Source organism: Vigna umbellata, chromosome 5 (assembly GCF_029865625.1).
Source record: "Vigna umbellata cultivar VRB3 chromosome 5, Vumbellata_1.0, whole genome shotgun sequence".
In the NCBI taxonomy this organism is placed as follows: Eukaryota; Viridiplantae; Streptophyta; class Magnoliopsida; order Fabales; family Fabaceae; genus Vigna; species Vigna umbellata.
Genome location: NC_142169.1, coordinates 65,472,132 through 65,491,115, shown reverse-complemented (window position 1 = coordinate 65,491,115; position 18,984 = coordinate 65,472,132). Strand labels below are relative to the sequence as shown.

Genomic DNA, 18,984 nt, shown 5'->3' with positions numbered 1-18,984 from the left:
GAATATTCTATCTAGATTAATTTGGATTCAGTGGATCATCCAGATAGAAACAGAAATAGAGGACAGTGAAGACAAAAAAAAATTATGATATATTTGTGAATTACAGATAATCATATCATATCCTTCGTCATTATATATGTGATAGAATTCTTTTAAAAGGGGAAAGTAAGTCCTATATTAATGATTGTTACGAAAATAGTCATCACTGGAGTAAGAATTACCCTAATCATTTCATTGATATTTTAATTGATTGAAAATTTATTATATATTTATACAAATAATTTCATAATGTTTAGAGAATTTAAATATGTTAAATTTGAATTATTTTTATTTTAAATTATTTTAATTTACAATGTATTAATTAGATAAAAGTAAGTTAAATATATTGAATTTTTTTCTGTTAAAATTGAGTATTTTAAATTATCACCTAATATAAAAATTATTTCAATACAAATAAAATATTACAATTTAAAAATATAAGTTGTTGATGTTGGTTATGTTTTATTTTAAAGTTCTTCAGATTTAATCATAACTATTTGTTTTACATCAATAAGGTTGTTTTCCCTATATTGTTTATCAAGCAAGTACTTTTGTCTGACTTTCAATCAATATTGGTTTAAATGAAAAAAAAAAAACTTAACAATTATTATTCATTGACCAGAACATAGTACTGAAGATATTAGCACAAATTTTTTGACTGAAGTATATTAAGATGTCTTTATTTTTTAAAGTGAATTTGAGAAAAACAAGTTCTAAAAGTTGTATAAAAGTGAAGTTGTTTGAATCTAAAGAAAGATGATGACAAATAAATCAAAGTTTATTAAAATTAGTAAGTGATATGATAGGTTTTGGTAGAATAAAAAAATGTTTTAATGAATAAAATTAGATGATTATTATTTTATTTTCATAAAAGTAATTTAAAATAAAATATAATTATTATAAAGTATATTCAAATTAATATTATTATTACTTAGAAAGAAGTGGGTTTAGGTGAGAGTGTGGGCCAAGTAGCAGGAAAGTTTATAGACTTATAGGTTCCATGAATCTTGAGAGTGGAGGTTCAAGAAGACTATATCTATGTGTTTTTCATGATGTTATAAATTTTATGTTTATAGACTTAGAAACAATTATTATTTATCACATTATTTAGAAGTAGTGGGGTGTAGTGGTTCTTGTGGAGCAAGAATAGAACTACTTTATAAGTTGATAGACTCATACGTTAACACAAACACAAACGTTGTTAAGCACATAAGTTGTTATTGATAATAATAGAAGGACTAATATGTTATCATAAAAATTATTGAACACATAAGCTTTTAAACATATAGACTATTTTCCTGCTAAAGCTAAAGAGAGATATAATTCAGAAACATTCAATATATTATCTACAGTGATGATGTAGAGTCTATATTTATAAATTTAAAGTAGTAATTTTTTTATACAGCAAACCCACAATATTATGTTAAAAAAAATCATGAAGTTATTTATTTTAGTCCTGCTAAAAGTTACTTGGATATATTTGGAACAGAAATTAAATAATTTTATTTTCATAAATTAAAATGAATTAAAAGCAAACTAAAAAAACAGGTCATCCTAATTAAAAATTAAGTTATCGAGTGAGAAATAGTGTTATCATACACATGCAAGAGTAATCAAATATGTAGACCAAACTTTTAAAAAGTTAATAAATTTTATCCAAAGGAGTTAATGATTCTATGTAAATTCAATAGATAGTATTAATTTAAGAAAGTGCTCAATACATCTGTGAACAAGTTTTAATACTAAATGAAGTGGAGGCAAAAAACGGTCGAAAATCAACGCAACGTTAATTCAATAACTGTGTATGAAGCAAAGTCAAACTGAGGAACTCTCGAAGTTCAAAACACAATGCCAATGATGTTCAGGTTGAGCAGTAGAATCACGTGTAGCTAACACAACACTCCATGTTTTCGAGGCAATATCAATGCCAACAACTTACAATGGCAGGAGGACTTTAATATATCTTAAAAGAATGTAATATTTTCCTTATAAAAATAATAAAATATTTTTCTTTTATGAATGTTTTTGGTGTAAACCATATTATCATTAAAAACTATTTAGAAGTTGGTGATGCTATTGAACATAGTTTACTATTGAAGTAACACTATGTATAACTATGTTGTTTAATAGTAAATGTTTTAAACTTTATGAAATGTATAAATGAATTATCCTAACTTTTACTTTTTAAATTATGAAAGGAATATGAAGTTAAGGGAGATTTATGTGACTTTGGAGTATGAAAAGAATGATATTTCTTAAATATTAAGAATTTACCTACCACATAAATAGATAATATTATTTTCGGTAGGTTTAGTATTGAAGGGGACAATAGTATAATAAATACAAAATATCTTAAATTCAATATTGATAACAATTAAAAAATCATAGAAAAAACTACAATAAAGCTTATACCATGATTCAATAATATTGAATGTTCTTCTTAGAAATATTATAAATTATACCAAAATTATTTTTACTGTAACAAATAACAACTTAAACTAAAAACAATAAATTGTTTAGTTAGACAATAATAGAATACCTTAATTCTTTTGTAATCTTTAACATTTTATCAACGAAACGAGATAATACAAATGAATTGGCATGTAGTATTAATATTTTTTTATACTTTATAATAATATAAAATTAGAATTCTCTTAATACAAATTGTTATTCTATTTTACTTTTAACAATATTTTAAAATTATAGTACAAAATTAATATAAAAACAAAGAACAAAAACTTAAAACAGTGAAATTAACAATAATAAATAGAGAATAAAGTAACATATAATATCATGAGATTATTAAAAGAAGTAAAGACAATTACGAGATAAATGTTTAAAATAAAAGGTTTGATTTTATTTAATTAATTTTTTATTACAGTATAACTTTAATATAGTATACAATAAATAAAATGAATAAAATTACATAAAATAAAACCAGTATATATTATATATAAAAAATTATAAGAGGGATGTAATTAAAAAATTGTGTACAAAGAAGTGCAAAAGTTCTTAATTTTAGACTACTGTAAGTAAATTATATTGGATAAAATTCAATTTGAAAGTTTTTGAGGAAATATTAACTTTGCAAAGATAAACTAACTTTACAGGACTCGGTTCACTATTAAAAAACTATTTGACCATATGATAACTTTTTATCATGGATCTATTGTAAATAAATTGACCTTATAATATATCTGAACTTTTATTTAAATTATTAACCATATGATTTAAAATTTTAAAATTATTTTGTACCATACTGATATAGATGATTTTAAAGTTTCGTCTTTTACATAATTGATTTTCATAACTTTTTTACTTAAAAAATTCTTATTAAATAAATGGCCTAGTGTTGACTAAATATTTGACGGTTTTATTTTTGTTTTTGGTGATGGTTCTTTCAGTGATCATATCTTTTAGCTGCAGTCATAAATTACGGAAAGTTTTTCTTTTGTTGTGTTGTCTTCTTGTTATTAGAAATTCACAGAGGAGAATAGTATCAATTACTCATTATGTCTATGTACAAACCATGGAAGTTAGTCTGGTAAATCTACAATAATACACTCTAAATTCCTACTCTATGCTTCAAGTTCCAAGTAACTCAACCCTACTATTATAAATTAAATCACCTTATATATTGTCTACTTCTTCTACACCATCACTAATAAACTAATTACACAAACTAATAATGCTAACATTAATATATCTTTTCTTTTCCTTCTCCAAAAACAAGATATTCTACAATCCATCTTAATCTCATAAAAATATTAATTATTAATACCTTCCTTCTAAATTAATATGTAACTATTAAACCATTTTAATTATCTCACTTTCCATTTATATATCTAAGGAGAATGTGAGACTGTTTTCATAGAATTGTATGAAAAGATTCCTATAGTTACTGTTATTTTTTAATGTTTATATAAATCTTGAATTCTATATGAGAATGATAAAAAATAGTACTAAGAGATTTTCGTATATATTATTATTATTCCTTCTGTAATATGGTAATGATAATAGAAGAAGAAATTGATCCTAAAATAGCTGTTATTTTACTTTGCTTTCCCAATAATATAGTGTCATTTATTTATTTATTATATTTAAACAACTAACATCGTACTTAATATAAAACAATAAACATAAAAGAATATTTTTCAAACTCAAACTAACTACTCTTTATCGTATATATGGTACGAATTTATAAATTCATTTTCAAACTCAAACTAACTAGTCTTTCATATGGTACTATTATTTATAACTTGTGGATAGAAAAAAAAAAGAGGAAGACAATTAGTTTTATTAAGTTGCGTGAAAAAAAATGAGAAAAATTAATTTAAAACATAAATAGAGTGATTTGTTATACTATTTTTTATATATATTAACTTATTTTATTTATTTTTAATTTTATATTGAATCAATTAAATTATATAATTTTTAATATATATATTTACTTTTTTTTATCCATTCCTATTCTCCAAAAAGCAACTAAACATGATTTTTTTTTCTCGTTCATCGTTCTCCATTTATTATGTATCTTCCCTTCTTTTCATTTCTTTCCGCAATATCAAAATTGTTAAGTAGCAGTTTTCTTTGGTTTCTACATTTGGTGGAATTTTCCTCTCACCTCCTTAATGTTAACATAAAACAATCCAAGCACTCATAGGTGTTTATTGCAAACTTCTTTTTGGTCAAATTCACATGGCCTGAGTTTTGTTGGATTGGGTGAATGAATATGGTAATACAATACAATACAACCTTGGTTTTGGTGTATTTGAGACTTGAGAGAGACTTCTGACTTCTTGTCTCCTACAATAACCAAAATGAGTCTTCCAAGTTCAAGTACTACCAACTTATCTTTCTATTTTTTATTTATTTTATCAATACAACCTTTTTCCTATATATATTAAATCCAAGACATATCTTATTAGTACATAATTCACATGCATAAATTCTTTAAAATAAATTTTTCAATGTTGCGCACTGTCTTGAAGTTCATAGTTTAATTTATTATTATAATATGTTAAAATATTGGTCCTATATACACAGTCTTTGTTTAGTATAAAATAAATTGTCATTCCATCACCAAAATTAATGATGATTAGACCAGTTACGCGGCAATTATTATAACTATACTTAATGTATAAATAAATACCAAATGAAACTGTTTATTTGAGTAAACTGAGTGGAAGAAAACAATAACTAACACTGCCTTTGTGAATAGTCCCAGATGCATGATGACATGTTTCTGTGGATACAACTTGTTTATTAAAGTTTATTTATGGTGATGCGTGATAGACTTATTATTTGCAGAAAGACTGAAAAAAAAAAACAAGTATGTTTGTTTGTGATTTCTTGATGGAAATGTATCCTAAGAATTATGTTTGAGATTATACACATGATTAATTATAAAATTTATAATTAATTTTTAAATTAGATAATTTGATATAAATTATGAAATAAGGATGGGAGTTCTAAAAAAAAGGGAAACATTATAATGTAAATTTCCTACATGCTCACACTACCTGTTCAATCAGATGGGCCTGGGCCTGGACCTGGTGATCTTGTCAAATATTTTTCTTCGAAATGACCTTTTGGTACTCCTACAAATGATTTTATTTTTTTTGTTAACATAAAGGTATTTTAATAATAAGAAAGATGAAATTATTATCTTAAAAAATAACAACTCCTATATTCATAGATGTTACTATATTAATGTAATCTTGTTGAAACTTCTTTGGTATGCTTAAAAGCTCAAATAATTAATTATTTGTATCACATGGGTAAGAGACCCTATAAATGAAATAAAGGAGTTGTATGTATTCTCCACATGACTAAAGTGCAATTACCACAATAATCTTCTTTTCTATACACAAGTAGATAGATTTCTACGTCTCAAATAAAACATCATCAGAATGACATATCAGTCACTTAAGGAAATGAGATCGATTGACTTAATGATGTTTTTTTTCTTCCTCAGTGTACATGAAATGAATAAAGTTTTTACTCAAATACTCATTACATATACACAGCGATTCTTGATATTGAGAGAAAATAGATTTTATTTTTTTATTTTCTGATATGGATGATGGTTTTATCAAAGCTACTTTATAATTGCAATAAATAATACTTACCAGATCTCTCTAACTACATAAAGTAAGAATATTTGACATGTTAAGATTCTGAAAGATGTACAACTATGGTTATAATCTAATTGTAAGGAAATATTTAAAAAAGATTAACATATATTCATAAGAGCTATAACAGGAAAAAAATAAGCTATTTTCTAATAAGATATTTTGTAGAAATCTTTCTATAGGCAAGAATCTAGGTTTTGGTGATTTTATAAAATACACTACATATTGTGCTGTGCATTATAAGGGAATAATCAGCCGGACAATGAACATGTGTATGATTTCGACTTTTCAAAATAACATAAATGAAACCACTTTGAGAAAAGAGTGGCACTGGATTGAAATGATTTTATAGAACAGTTTATTTACTGTTATGTTTTGAATTTGAGAGACTTTGACTAACACATTTGTAGTGGTAAAATTTATTGAAGATGGTAAATTTGGGTAAGTCTTACATTGAATTTAATGATTATCTTTCTTAGGTCTGTTATTCTAATAAATATGAATCAATGATAAATTGTGTATTATTATACTAGCAATACAATTTAGTTGTCATATATTTATGTTGACATGTGTGTGTGAATGTTGTAAATTTAATGCATTGGTAAAAGAGTTAGAGGGTTGAAATGACAATGACAAGAAGGAGGTAGAATGGAGTGAGTGGTCCCATAGTTGGATTTACTATCACTTTTGATGAAATGCAATGTAATCAATGAAGAATGGAAGTGGTCCTAAGCCTACTATGTCTATCATCATCACGTTGCCATCCAATCACGTCATCATCAAATCCCTAATCAAACTTAATTAATACAAATTCAATCATCCACACATCAAACTACTAAATAAAATTCTTACTCCACCCTCTTATATTTATCCTTGCACCATCATTCTAGATTTTATTTTCCGGATCAAATAAATCAATTTCAGAAACATTTTTTCCGACGAATCTCACCCACTCTTTTTCGGGATAAAATTTTCCGAAATTGATTTAGTGTATTTCGAAAAATAAAATTCGAATAATGGGGTGCAGACAGAAATTTAATGGGTGCAGAAAGAAACTGCCATAAAAATATCGTATTTGGACTTTAAAGCAGCAGTCATATGGGCTTGTTTTGAGGCCCAGAATGCAACCCAAACCACGTCTGGGTGGATCCAGTATCAATAGAAAAGATAATCATTTACGGGAGTTGCTCCCTTCACCACCACCAACCACTCCCTGCACCTCCCATACCTAATTTGTCCTTCTATAAAATGGATGTCAACATCCGTTTCACCTTCAACGGATGTTGACATCCGTTTAATAAATTTTTAAAAAGTATTTTATTTATTATTTAAATAATAATATATACATTAAATTAATAATAATTATTTTATTAAATAAAATAAAATTAATTTATAAATAATTAAATAATAATTTTTAAAAAATTAAATAACATTTATATATTAATTTAAAATATAAAAAATTAAAAACAAAAAAACAAAAAAAGGCAACGGATGTCGCCACATCCATGGCACACATCCGTTTTAATATATTTATAACAAATTTTTTAATTATTATTTAAATAATAATACATAAATTAAATTTAATAATAATTATTTTATTAAATAAAATAAAATTAATTTATAAATAATTAAGTAATAATTTTAAAATAATTAAATAATATTTATACATTAATTTAAAATAAAAAAAATTAAAAAAAGAACTAAAAACCAAAAAAAAAAATGCAACGGATGTCGCCACATCCGTTTTAATATATTTATAACAAACTTTTTAATTATTATTTAAATAATAATACATAAATTAAAATTAATAATAATTATTTTATTAAATAAAATAAAATTAATTTATAAATAATTAAGTAATAATTTTAAAAAAATTAAATAATATTTATATATTAATTTAAAATACAATAAATTAAAAAAATAAAAATTAAAAAAAAAAAAAACTCAACGGATGTGGCACATCCGTTGAAGAATTTTTTCTTCAACGGATGTTGACATCCGTTAAAGAAAAGAGGTGGGAGTGTAGGATATTTTAAAATATAAAGGATAGTTTTGGAATTTTAGAAAAATGTGGTGGTACAAGGAGCAAAGTGGGGTGGTGTAGGGAGCAACACTCATCATTTACACTATATAGATTTGTGCCTTTTTATGATTCATTGCTTTAGGGTTCGGTTCTAAATGTTTGTAAATTATATAGTGTGAGAACATTATTATATCAATCATGCATATTTGCGATCCATGTTCTTTTAATTATCACCTTACTTTCTAAACTTTCCTTATTTAACATTTTCCTTTAAATTAAAGTTAAAACCATTTAAATTTATTTGTCATATATGAAATAAGAAAATAATAAAATCATGTTTCATTTTAATTATATGAAATAAAACATCCATAATTATGAAAACGTGATTTTTATTGCTATGAAAAAAATTAATACTATGTCATGATGAATTAATATTATATTTAGTTAATTACTAGACTACAAAACCTTTACTATAAGACTTTTTTGATGAAATTATTGAATATAACATTTAAAAATTAAATAAATAAAAAATGAAATAACAAAAGAGAGGGTATGTCGGCTATTTTACTTTCCTTTTCTTTTTTGTTTACATAAAACATGATGAATTATGAATTCTCTGTGTATGTTAAATATACAATTTCAAACGTATGAATAGTATCGGTTCCACTTAAGAAGAGCCTTGGTCCCAAAATATAAATTATTCAAAATTTTAATATAAAGTAATTAAATTTAAGAATAAATTTTATTAAGTTGTTATTTATTATATTTTGTAAATTAAATGATGATTACTTATAATGCTCTAAACAACACAATTTTCACATCAATCCAAAATACTAAGACTAGAATGATTTTAGTAAAAAAAATACTATAAAAGATATACTAATCACTAATAAAGTCATGATGAAACAAATTAAATATCTGATAGGAAAAATATATTTGAAGTTAATCCAGGTTTTTGTTTGGTTAATTTTTTAGATTTTAAAATCAATTCGATGATCTACATATTAAGTTATATAGGATGTAATAGATTGAACCTTCTTTTTGGATTGGGTGCTGCACGTCCTTATAGACCCTTGTCCATAATCATTAAATATTTTTATTTTACTTTAAAACAAAACAACTCATAAAAAGCAAGGGTTAATATAAGGATAAATTTAATAAAGAAATTTTAATTAATTATACATACTTATAATTAAGTGGAAATTTGTGAATAGTCAAATTAACAGAAGTGACAAAGTATTATTCTAAAATTTTGTAGGGTTATATCTAATAGCTTCAAGAAGCAATAAAATGTTATGTTATCACTATTCACTACTAAAAAACAATTGAAGGTTACCAGATGGCAGCTGATATGTGTGACGGCCTAAGAAAAATAAAGCGAAAAATGTCTTTGTCTATTTTTTTTTTTTTTGGTTTTTTAAATTAATATTTTAAAATTTTAATCTGTTTACTTTAAAATATTATTTTTTTAATATGTTTTTGCTTTGTTATTTCATATTTTGTGTTACGTTTAGTATTCTAATAAATAAAAGTATTTTTAATTTTAATTTTTATATTATTACCATTAAATAATTTTACTACCATTAAGTTTTCCTTAAAATCATTTTTAAAGCATTTAAAAAATTAAAATAGAGAAATTCGGAAAACGAGATAAAACATTGAAGAGCGATAAACGTATATTTTGACTTAAGATGATTGAAATAAAGGTAAAAGTAAATAGTTAAAAATAAAAATGAGAATTAGAATGTGAATACTACCACTGAATTATTATATATGGAATTATCAATATAATACATATATTTTCTCTTACACTCTTATTTTGTCTTTTAGGGTTCTTATTATATGTCTTATACACTCTCTATTTTCATTTTTTTATAATTTTTTATTAATAGTTTTTTTTTTCTCTCTATCCATTTCCACTTTCTGGCCATATACCCCATACGTAGTAATAATTATTTAATTACATAATCCCTAATAAAATATTGGTGGAGATCTCTTACTATCCTAAACAAGAATAGGTGTCTGGAAACATCTAAAAAAAGGGTGAAGAAAACAAAAATAAAAGAGTAGATGATAGTTCTAATAAACTTGTACGTAGTTCTAAAATAAATCTTACACTTAACATAAGAAACTTCCTATCGTTCACGGGCAAAGATAATGCATGTATATTATTACCAAATATATAAAGCTGCAGAATATTTTCCATGTCATGAAGTTTATGACAACGGTTATGATATAATAACCCTAGCTATAGCTAGTTTGTAATTTAACTGAAGAAGTGGTTTTTGTGCATGTATATGACATGCCTATCTTTTATTATAACAAACGATTGAAAATTGGATTTCTTTTGATTTGCTATATCTTCACAGCATAGTTATAGCTTCTGAGCAGAAGCTTTGTTGCACTTCCATTGCCAGTTCCTCCAGACTCAGTTGACATCCCAGTTCTATCTGCAGTAGTAAAAAAACGTATCACGTAAACAATGTAATGACAACATAAAGAAAGAAGCTGTAAATAAAATCCATATAAGTATTTTATTTGTGATTGCAACTCTATCTTTTTAGGTTTACTTGAATATGTACGATCACCCTCATCCAAATTTACGGATATTGTTGTGACACTGATTGTGGTGTTTATTGTTTGTTTTCATCTCAATGGCGACACGCTCTTGTGCTATTTAAATTGAATTTCAGTTCGGAAATTAACATAAATATTGGACAAAGTGCTACAGTTAAATTTTCTATAGAGGAATCTACAAGCTAGATTGCATGAAAATTGTATTAAAAACACATCAGGAAGGTGATGAACAAAAGTGAGAGAAAAACGATAACTAAATTTTTCGGTAAGCGTATAGAATATTTGTCAGACTTGTATGTTCCCTGATAAATTTTAGAAGCGAGATCGCATTAGTAAAATGCGTCATGGCTATTTGATCAAAATCAAGAAGTGTTACCTTCGGTCTAATAACATTTTTTTACGTCCTTTTGAGTTGTAATTTGCGTATTGTGGTTTAGATATCGAAAAGTTGTAAAATCTACATTGATTTCTCAGAAAGCTATGTGTTTGGTTCATAGAAATGGCTTGAAACCCTAATTGAAGTAGGCTATGAATTCCGATTGTTACGATCAATGATAAAATCTCCCAACATTTGGGAATCTCACTGTTACTTTTCTTGATTATTCTTATAAGTGTATTTATGAATATATAGTTAGTGTTAACTAATATATATTATTGTATCTAACTATTTATAGTTATTGTTAACTGATATATATTATTGTTAAATACGAAGTTATAAAAGAATTATGACAGGAATTAATAGTTATTGTTTCACCTTGACCACAAACTGGTAAAGGACAGTCTCCTCCATGCTGCTGATGTTCAGATGAAGAACTTCAAAGGAAAGACTTTCCAAAACAGTTACGATCCTTGCAACTTGACCCGGAATTCTTTGGGAGATCACTTTCAAGATCACATTTGAACCAGAGATTTTCACTTCAACGTCCGCAACAGAAGAGTTGCAGCTTGCTCCCAGTTCCTTGAAAGAATTGGGCCCAATTATGGAGGAGCTATCAAGTTGATGAAAATTTGGCTGAAGTGTTCGTGGACTCGGACCTGGGCTAGGGCTTAAACTCTTTCTTCTTTTCTGGGATTCCAAAGCCTGAAGAACTTGGTGTAACTCCTTGATGAATTCTATGACACCGCCTATTATAGATGCTTGATCTCCCTAAAATAAAAGCAAAAACACGAAAAGAAACTCACTTCCAAAAATCAATCAATTAGCAACATGGGAAATTGTCTTTCCCTCATTGACATCACAAAATTTTGATGATGAGTTTGTTAAAAATTATTCATAATTTCTCTGGTATGGTAACTCAAAAGCCGATCACATACACAGAAAGATTAGGAAGAGGAAAAAGAAAAGAAAAATACCCTTTTGATATAGAAACAAGGAGTCAACGATCTTAAAACTTTGAGATGTTCATTCATCTGTCTTCTTCGGTTCCTCTCGACAGCTATGTGAGACATGATAACTATGGTTGAGGTGTGTCTTGGTTTTTTGGTAGTTAGATGTTTCAACTACAGAAGTCAAAGTGTGGTGTATTTATAGGAGGGAATTTAAGAGTAAGAGTGAAGGTAATAAATGGTATAGGTTGCTTTCTCGTGAAGTATTCTTTAACGTAGTTTAGAAATAGATACACTCTTTCTCTGTCTTTCCTTGCTTATAAACATTACGCGTCTCACGCTTATGATCTTGCGTCAATTACGTGCCCTCGTGAGTTAAAACAGGGACATGGTTATTTTCTCAGCTCTCCCTTGCATTTTTATCTCTTTCCTTTCCCCCATTCATGCATGCCTTGCCGAGGCTTTCATCGCTCAACTTAGTATCGTCTTGCAAACATGCAATTTATTCCCAAACATTGTTTTCTTCGCTGTACCAAATTTATCTGCTTCACACCTTTTTAACCCTTTTTTCCTTTCAATATCCCTTTTATTTTCTTCTCGGAATTCCAACTCCACCTCTCCAAAACTCCAACAAAAAGGAAAATAATGTTTATATACACTTAAAATACTTATAGATCACAACATTTTTTTCACTTAAAATACTAAAGTTTCAGAATCTTATAATTAATTAGTTGGTTATATATTTCATGCAAGTTATTAATAACGGGTCGTAGAACGCATATAATATGGTTTAGGAATACGAATAGCCTAAATTCCTAGATTCAAATAGCTCAATGTTTGAATTATTTAACAAAAACTTTGAATTTATAACCGGCTTACAAATAAGTCGTGATTGAAAGTATATATTTCATAGAGTTGAGAAATACTTTTTGATAAAAAAAAATGTTAAAATAATTACGAAAGTCCTTGGCTAATTCCTGTTATTTTTCATCTTTATATTTATTTTTTTAATTTAACATTTAAATATAAATCATTAAATTTTAAAAAAGTAAATAATGAGAATGAAAGTAAAATTATTCTTAACCCTATGTTTTTTAAATTAAAACATAATCGACAATATTATAAATATATATAATTTTAAGGATATTATTATAATTTAATATTCCTAAGGAATAAATTACTCATCAGTAAATACTACAACGGACTTTCATTTTATTTTCTTATAATATGGACATATGTGGCAACAATTAATTGTCTGCACTACTTCGTTTGGTAGAGGGAAAACAAACAAAAAATGAAAAATAATAGTTAAAATAAAAACTGTTTGATGAGAAAGAAATGAATGAATTTTGTTATTATAATATTATTCATTATTATTAATATTATCTCTTGTATTCAACATTATAATATGTACAGGTGATTGTGATAGTTACATGATTAATTATGAGATCACATAAGTCATAATATTTTATTCGTCATAGTTAGGTTTAAGTATAACATAATTGATTATGTTAAGAATAATTTTCCCGATTTTCTGCATAATGTTGCAAGAAAGGTTCGTTTTGTGTCTAAAACTTATATTAAACAAAGACTTGGGGTACTCCACTAGGTAGTCATGTAGCAGCAGATAATTAATTCCTTACATCTGCGCTTACAGGATGCAGTCCATTAAACTTTCAAACATTAACAAAACAAAAGCCATGACATATAATGACAAAATTAAAAATACAACTTGCCTAATTATTTATCTCCAGAAAAAGAAAATAAAAGATGAAGCAGACTTCTCTCCTACTTTATCATCACAACGAACAGAGAAACAAATTAATTTTTCAGCTTATAATACCTACAAATTACATGTTTCAAGTTACTTACCACATGTTAAAATTCTTAGTTTAAGTTTGTTTCTATAACAATCAACTTAATAAATATGCGGTGACATTTTTTAAATAAAAGTATATATTTTAACTCTGTTGTTAATCTCACAAGAGACTTCAATTTTAGTTTTACATCTATTAAAATTTAAATAGATTTAAATTTTGTATTTGTTGAGTTTTCTACACTAGACTTAAATTAATATTTTAAGTTTTTTCTTAATGAAAAGATATCTTAGTTTTATACAAGATCCATGTTTAATTTAAAAAAGAATTTTTTTTCATGCGCGTAGGTTACAAATTGCAGGATGAAAATTAAATATTAAAGATGAAAGATGAAGATCAAGTATCAAGGATCAAGGATCAAGGATCAAGGATCAAGGATCAAGGATCAAAGATTAAAAATTTCAAATTAGAAGTTAGAAGTTAGAGATTGAAGATTAAATATTAAAGATTATTGGTTACATGAGGTTACAAGTTATAGGTTATAGGTTACAGGTTACAAGTTATAGGTTATAGGTTACAGGTTACAAGTTATAGGTTATAGGTTACAGGTTACAAGTTATAGGTTATAGGTTACAGGTTACTAGTGAAAGATTCAAGATTACAAATTACGTGTTAAGGATTACATGTTACGGTTTACAGGTTAAGTTACAGGTTGCAGGTTACATGCTAGAAGTTACAGGTTACAAGTTAGAAGTTACAGATTAAAGATTAAATATTATAGATTACAGCTTAAACTTACAAGTTGCAAGTTAAATGTTAAAGATTACAAATTACAGATTACGGGTTGTGGTTTACGGATTATAGGTTACATGTTACAGGTTACGGATTACAGGTTATGAGTTACAAATTAGAGGTTACAAGTTATAGATTACAGGTTAAAGGGTAAATATTACATGTTATAGGTTACAGTTTACATGTTACAGATTTCATGTTACATGTTACATGTTGCAAGTTATATATTACAGGTTAAAGATTAAAAATGACAGATTACAGGTTATGAGTTATGAGTTATAGTTTATAGGTTACAAGTTACAGTTTACAATTTATATATTACAAATTACAAATTACAAATTATAAATTTCAAATTACAAATTACATATTACAGGTTACACGTTAAAAAAAAACATAATACACGTTAAAGATATATGTTACATGTAATCTCTAGCTTGTAAGTTATAATACTGAGAAACAGAAACTGAATTATGAGATAATACAAGCAAAATCACTCATTTAAATGTCAAAGAAGCAATTGCAGAAAGCAGTCTGAAAATTGATGTTAAATGGAAGGCACGACGAGAAGATATTATTGCTATGAGCATTGCTGATGGTAAAGGGAGATACAAGAAAAGGAAAGTATTATAATTGAAAATAATTTAAGAAATGAAAAATTAGCAAATAGAAAAAATGAGTAAATGTATAATCTTTTTTATTATTGGCGGCACAGCTTATTTGATGAGGATGTCTTGTTCCTGTCTCACACCTTACTCCCTGGTCTTATTTATAGTTATATTTCAGAAAAGAGAAATAGTGCTTTAGCATGCCCCACCAATCACTTCATAACACACCTACGATAATAAATGATAAAATAATAAATAAAAGGTGAGTGTACAAATTTATTAAATGTCAACCTATTACCATTTTTATTAAAATTATCTATCGTCGGAGATTTAAAAATTAAAAATAAATTAATTTCATAAATTCAAATACAGAAACAAATTTTATCTATTTTTATCATGTTTAATACATTACCTAAAAGCTATTTTTTAATTAAAAGGAGTTTTATTTTCATTTCTTAATATCAATTTCCACGTGAAGAAGAAATAGACAAGATTGAAAATATAACTGTAAATGTAATGGAAGATGGAATATATATAAGAAGAAAGAGACAATATTGAAAATCTAATTCTTACTAATGAAAGATGGAATATATGTATAAGAAGAAACAGACAAGATCGAAAATCTAATTCTAACGATGAAAGATGGAAAATACTACATGGACATCCTTTACTCTTTCTATACACCCTTAAAATACTTACTTTTACTTTTCAAAATTATTTATCTTAAATTAATTATATATTTTAAAATAAACATACTATGTTATTAACATTAGGTGAATGTTTAGTCGAAAATAAAGTATTTATGTATCATCATATCATAAAAAGACAAAGATAGAAAAATAGAAAATGAGGGCGAAACATTGTTCTTGTTAGAAAAATGGAGATAAAGAAAAATTCTTAATATGCATCTACTCCCATATATATCAAAAGGCATACAAGTAGGAGCAATTCATATCCAAAAATGGATTAAATTATGTTTAAATTGAAAAATATTATATGTACCTTGGAGGGAATGTTTTGCAGCCTCCTCAATAATAGTGCGAACCATAGTTATAGCACTTTGCCGTCAAGGAAAAAGATTGTTTTAGAATAACCTATTTTAGAAACATATATGTATATAATTAAAGCTTTACAACTGTTTAAAATTTTAAGATCAATTAAGAATACTACAACAAGAAGAAAAAGAAAAGAGTGGTATTTTTTATCCTGAAATTAATCAGATTCATAGAATATAAAGATTGTCAGTTAAAAAATTTTAATCAGATTCATAGAATATAAAGCAAAAAAAAAAAAAAAAGAACACCTTACTAGAAGAAATGAGATTAAATAGTGCGTATTTTTATTTAGATTAAACTGCATAAAATTGAAAGGTTCAAGTTTTCCAATGAATCACAAGATGGTGTTGCTCTCAGTGTTTAATCTATATATTATTTACATATATGTACAAATAAGATTTAATATTTAATAATTAGTTTCTCTAAATGAGATATACAGATAAGTTTTTAATAAAGAAAAGACTATTTAAGCAATTTTCTAAATAAAATATCAGCTTTCCAAATAGTTAAAATGTATTAATAAATCATTAAATCAGATATATTTCACAAGATACGCAATAACTACAACTATCGCGCCATTTGTTTCTCAGAAAAAATGTTCGCAACAGGTTACGAAAAGATGAAAATTAAATTTAAGATGAAGCTGTTTGAAGAATGCTCAGTTAATAAGCATAATATTTTAACTTTTGTAGTCATTTACCTTTTTAAAAAATTCATGAAGTTAATGTGTAAGACGTACAGTTAATAAGCATAATATTTTAATTATAAGTATTGTAAGACGATTAAACCTAAACTCGACATAGAAAGTTAAAAAATAACAAAATAATAATAAAATAAAACAATTTTTACATTGATCAATGTGATTTTTTTGTACTTTTTATTTTCATTTATAATGTGAGTCGCAATCTAAACACAAAGTAGGTCATTATTAAAACTTCCACAACTAACAATTTTAGTTTTCTCGTTCTCTTTATTATCTTCGTTCTTCTTCAACCATGTCATACCATTTTCTTTTTTTTCTCTCAAACTTGTTCCCTTCTACTTCGAAAGATGTTTTAGATTGCATAATTTGTAAATATTTTGGATCATACAATTTGTAACGTAATTATATTTTAAATTATATAATCCATAACAAATTTATATTTCAAAATATACAATTTTTGAAATAAAGTAGGGAATGTAAATTACATTCAAAATTATATAATTTGTAATACAAATTTACATTGTAGTGTACAATCCTTGATGTAAATTTGGAAGACAATTCAGAATACAAATTACATTTCGAATTATACCATCTATAATACAAATTTATACTTCTAATTATACAGTCTATAATATAAATTTGAAAAAAATGTAGAATATAAATTACTTAGGATTGTATAATTTTTAATGCAAATTTTTTCGTAATAAAAATTTATATTATAAATTTTACAATCCATAATATATATTTTGGAAGTCAACATGGAAGTGTAAATTTTTCAATAAAGAGTAATTAAGTCATTTCATTGAAACTATGAGGGTGTATGGAGATGCATAAAGAAATGCGACGTTGTTTTACATTTTGGCCCATTTTTCCACATCTCCTTTTTATCTTCCCACCGCCCATATTTCTTTTTTGGAACGTTTTGATTCTACCCCTCCCTCACTCGTGTTTTTAGGTTTGATTTGGTTTTTTATTAAAAAATTACCTAACCAGTCATAAATCATAAAATTCACTTTATTTTAATTTGATTTTAATTGAATACAAAGTTCTAATAAAAATCAAATAATAATTTATAGCTTGTTTTTATTGATTAAATATTTTTAAAATTTATTAAACATTTTATCATAAAGAAACACTTTTCTAAAAAGTTATTTGTGATTTTACGTGTGGGACATGCCATATATATCTCTTCATTAAATATGTTTTCTTGGTTCATTCACTTGTTATATTTAAAAGGTTTTATCATAGTCTTTTTAGTATGTATGTTTAGATTAAATTCATTCTTTTGAATCTATATTTGTTAGCTAACATAGACATTCTAAAGAATAAAACACTAAATTTAAGACTGATTATCTTAAATTCAAAATTTCACGTAAGAAACCAAAAGTTAACTCTAGAGAAAAAATAATCATCGAAAACTTAATTGAAGTTTCTCATCAGTGGTGTGATAAATTCTGTTGGGTACAAACAAAGTTCTACATCGAATAAAATAAGAAATAGACACGAGTTTATATATACATAAAATACTTTTCTTGGTAAGAGACTTTTTGAATAGTATCAAAAGCAAATCTATGAAGACTTAGTCCAAAACTGGACAATATCTTACTAATGGAGAGATACATGGACATATGTGTAAATTGAATCAATGGTTTATGCATTGAAAATATACATAACAGTTTAAATATCGAAAGAGATCACAATTAAGAATAAAAATTATTCTTAATTTTCAACGTGATTTTCTATTCAAAATTATTCTCTTGAATGAGAAAAACCGAGTTTGGACAAAGTGATAATGCAGACGATGGTTTGTTGGCGAGGCTGATCATTTTCCAGAAAAAGAAAGAGTGTGAAGAGAGAATGCGAGGAGCTTTCACTTCTGACATAAAGGTTACTGATCAAATCAATATCACATG

At 25.7% G+C, this 18,984-nt stretch overlaps 1 protein-coding gene across 1 annotated transcript; it reads right to left on the bottom strand.

The window, feature by feature from the left end:
- Positions 1 to 10,279: 10,279 nt before the first annotated feature.
- Positions 10,280 to 12,257, bottom strand: MUTE (basic helix-loop-helix (bHLH) DNA-binding superfamily protein). The gene is made up of 3 exons (XM_047306310.2): positions 12,127 to 12,257; positions 11,528 to 11,920; positions 10,280 to 10,646 (listed from the first exon to the last, which is right to left on the bottom strand). The coding sequence occupies exons 1-3, from the start codon at positions 12,220 to 12,222 to the stop codon at positions 10,560 to 10,562; spliced, it is 576 nt and encodes a 191-aa protein (XP_047162266.1). The 5' UTR covers positions 12,223 to 12,257; the 3' UTR covers positions 10,280 to 10,559.
- Positions 12,258 to 18,984: the final 6,727 nt, after the last annotated feature.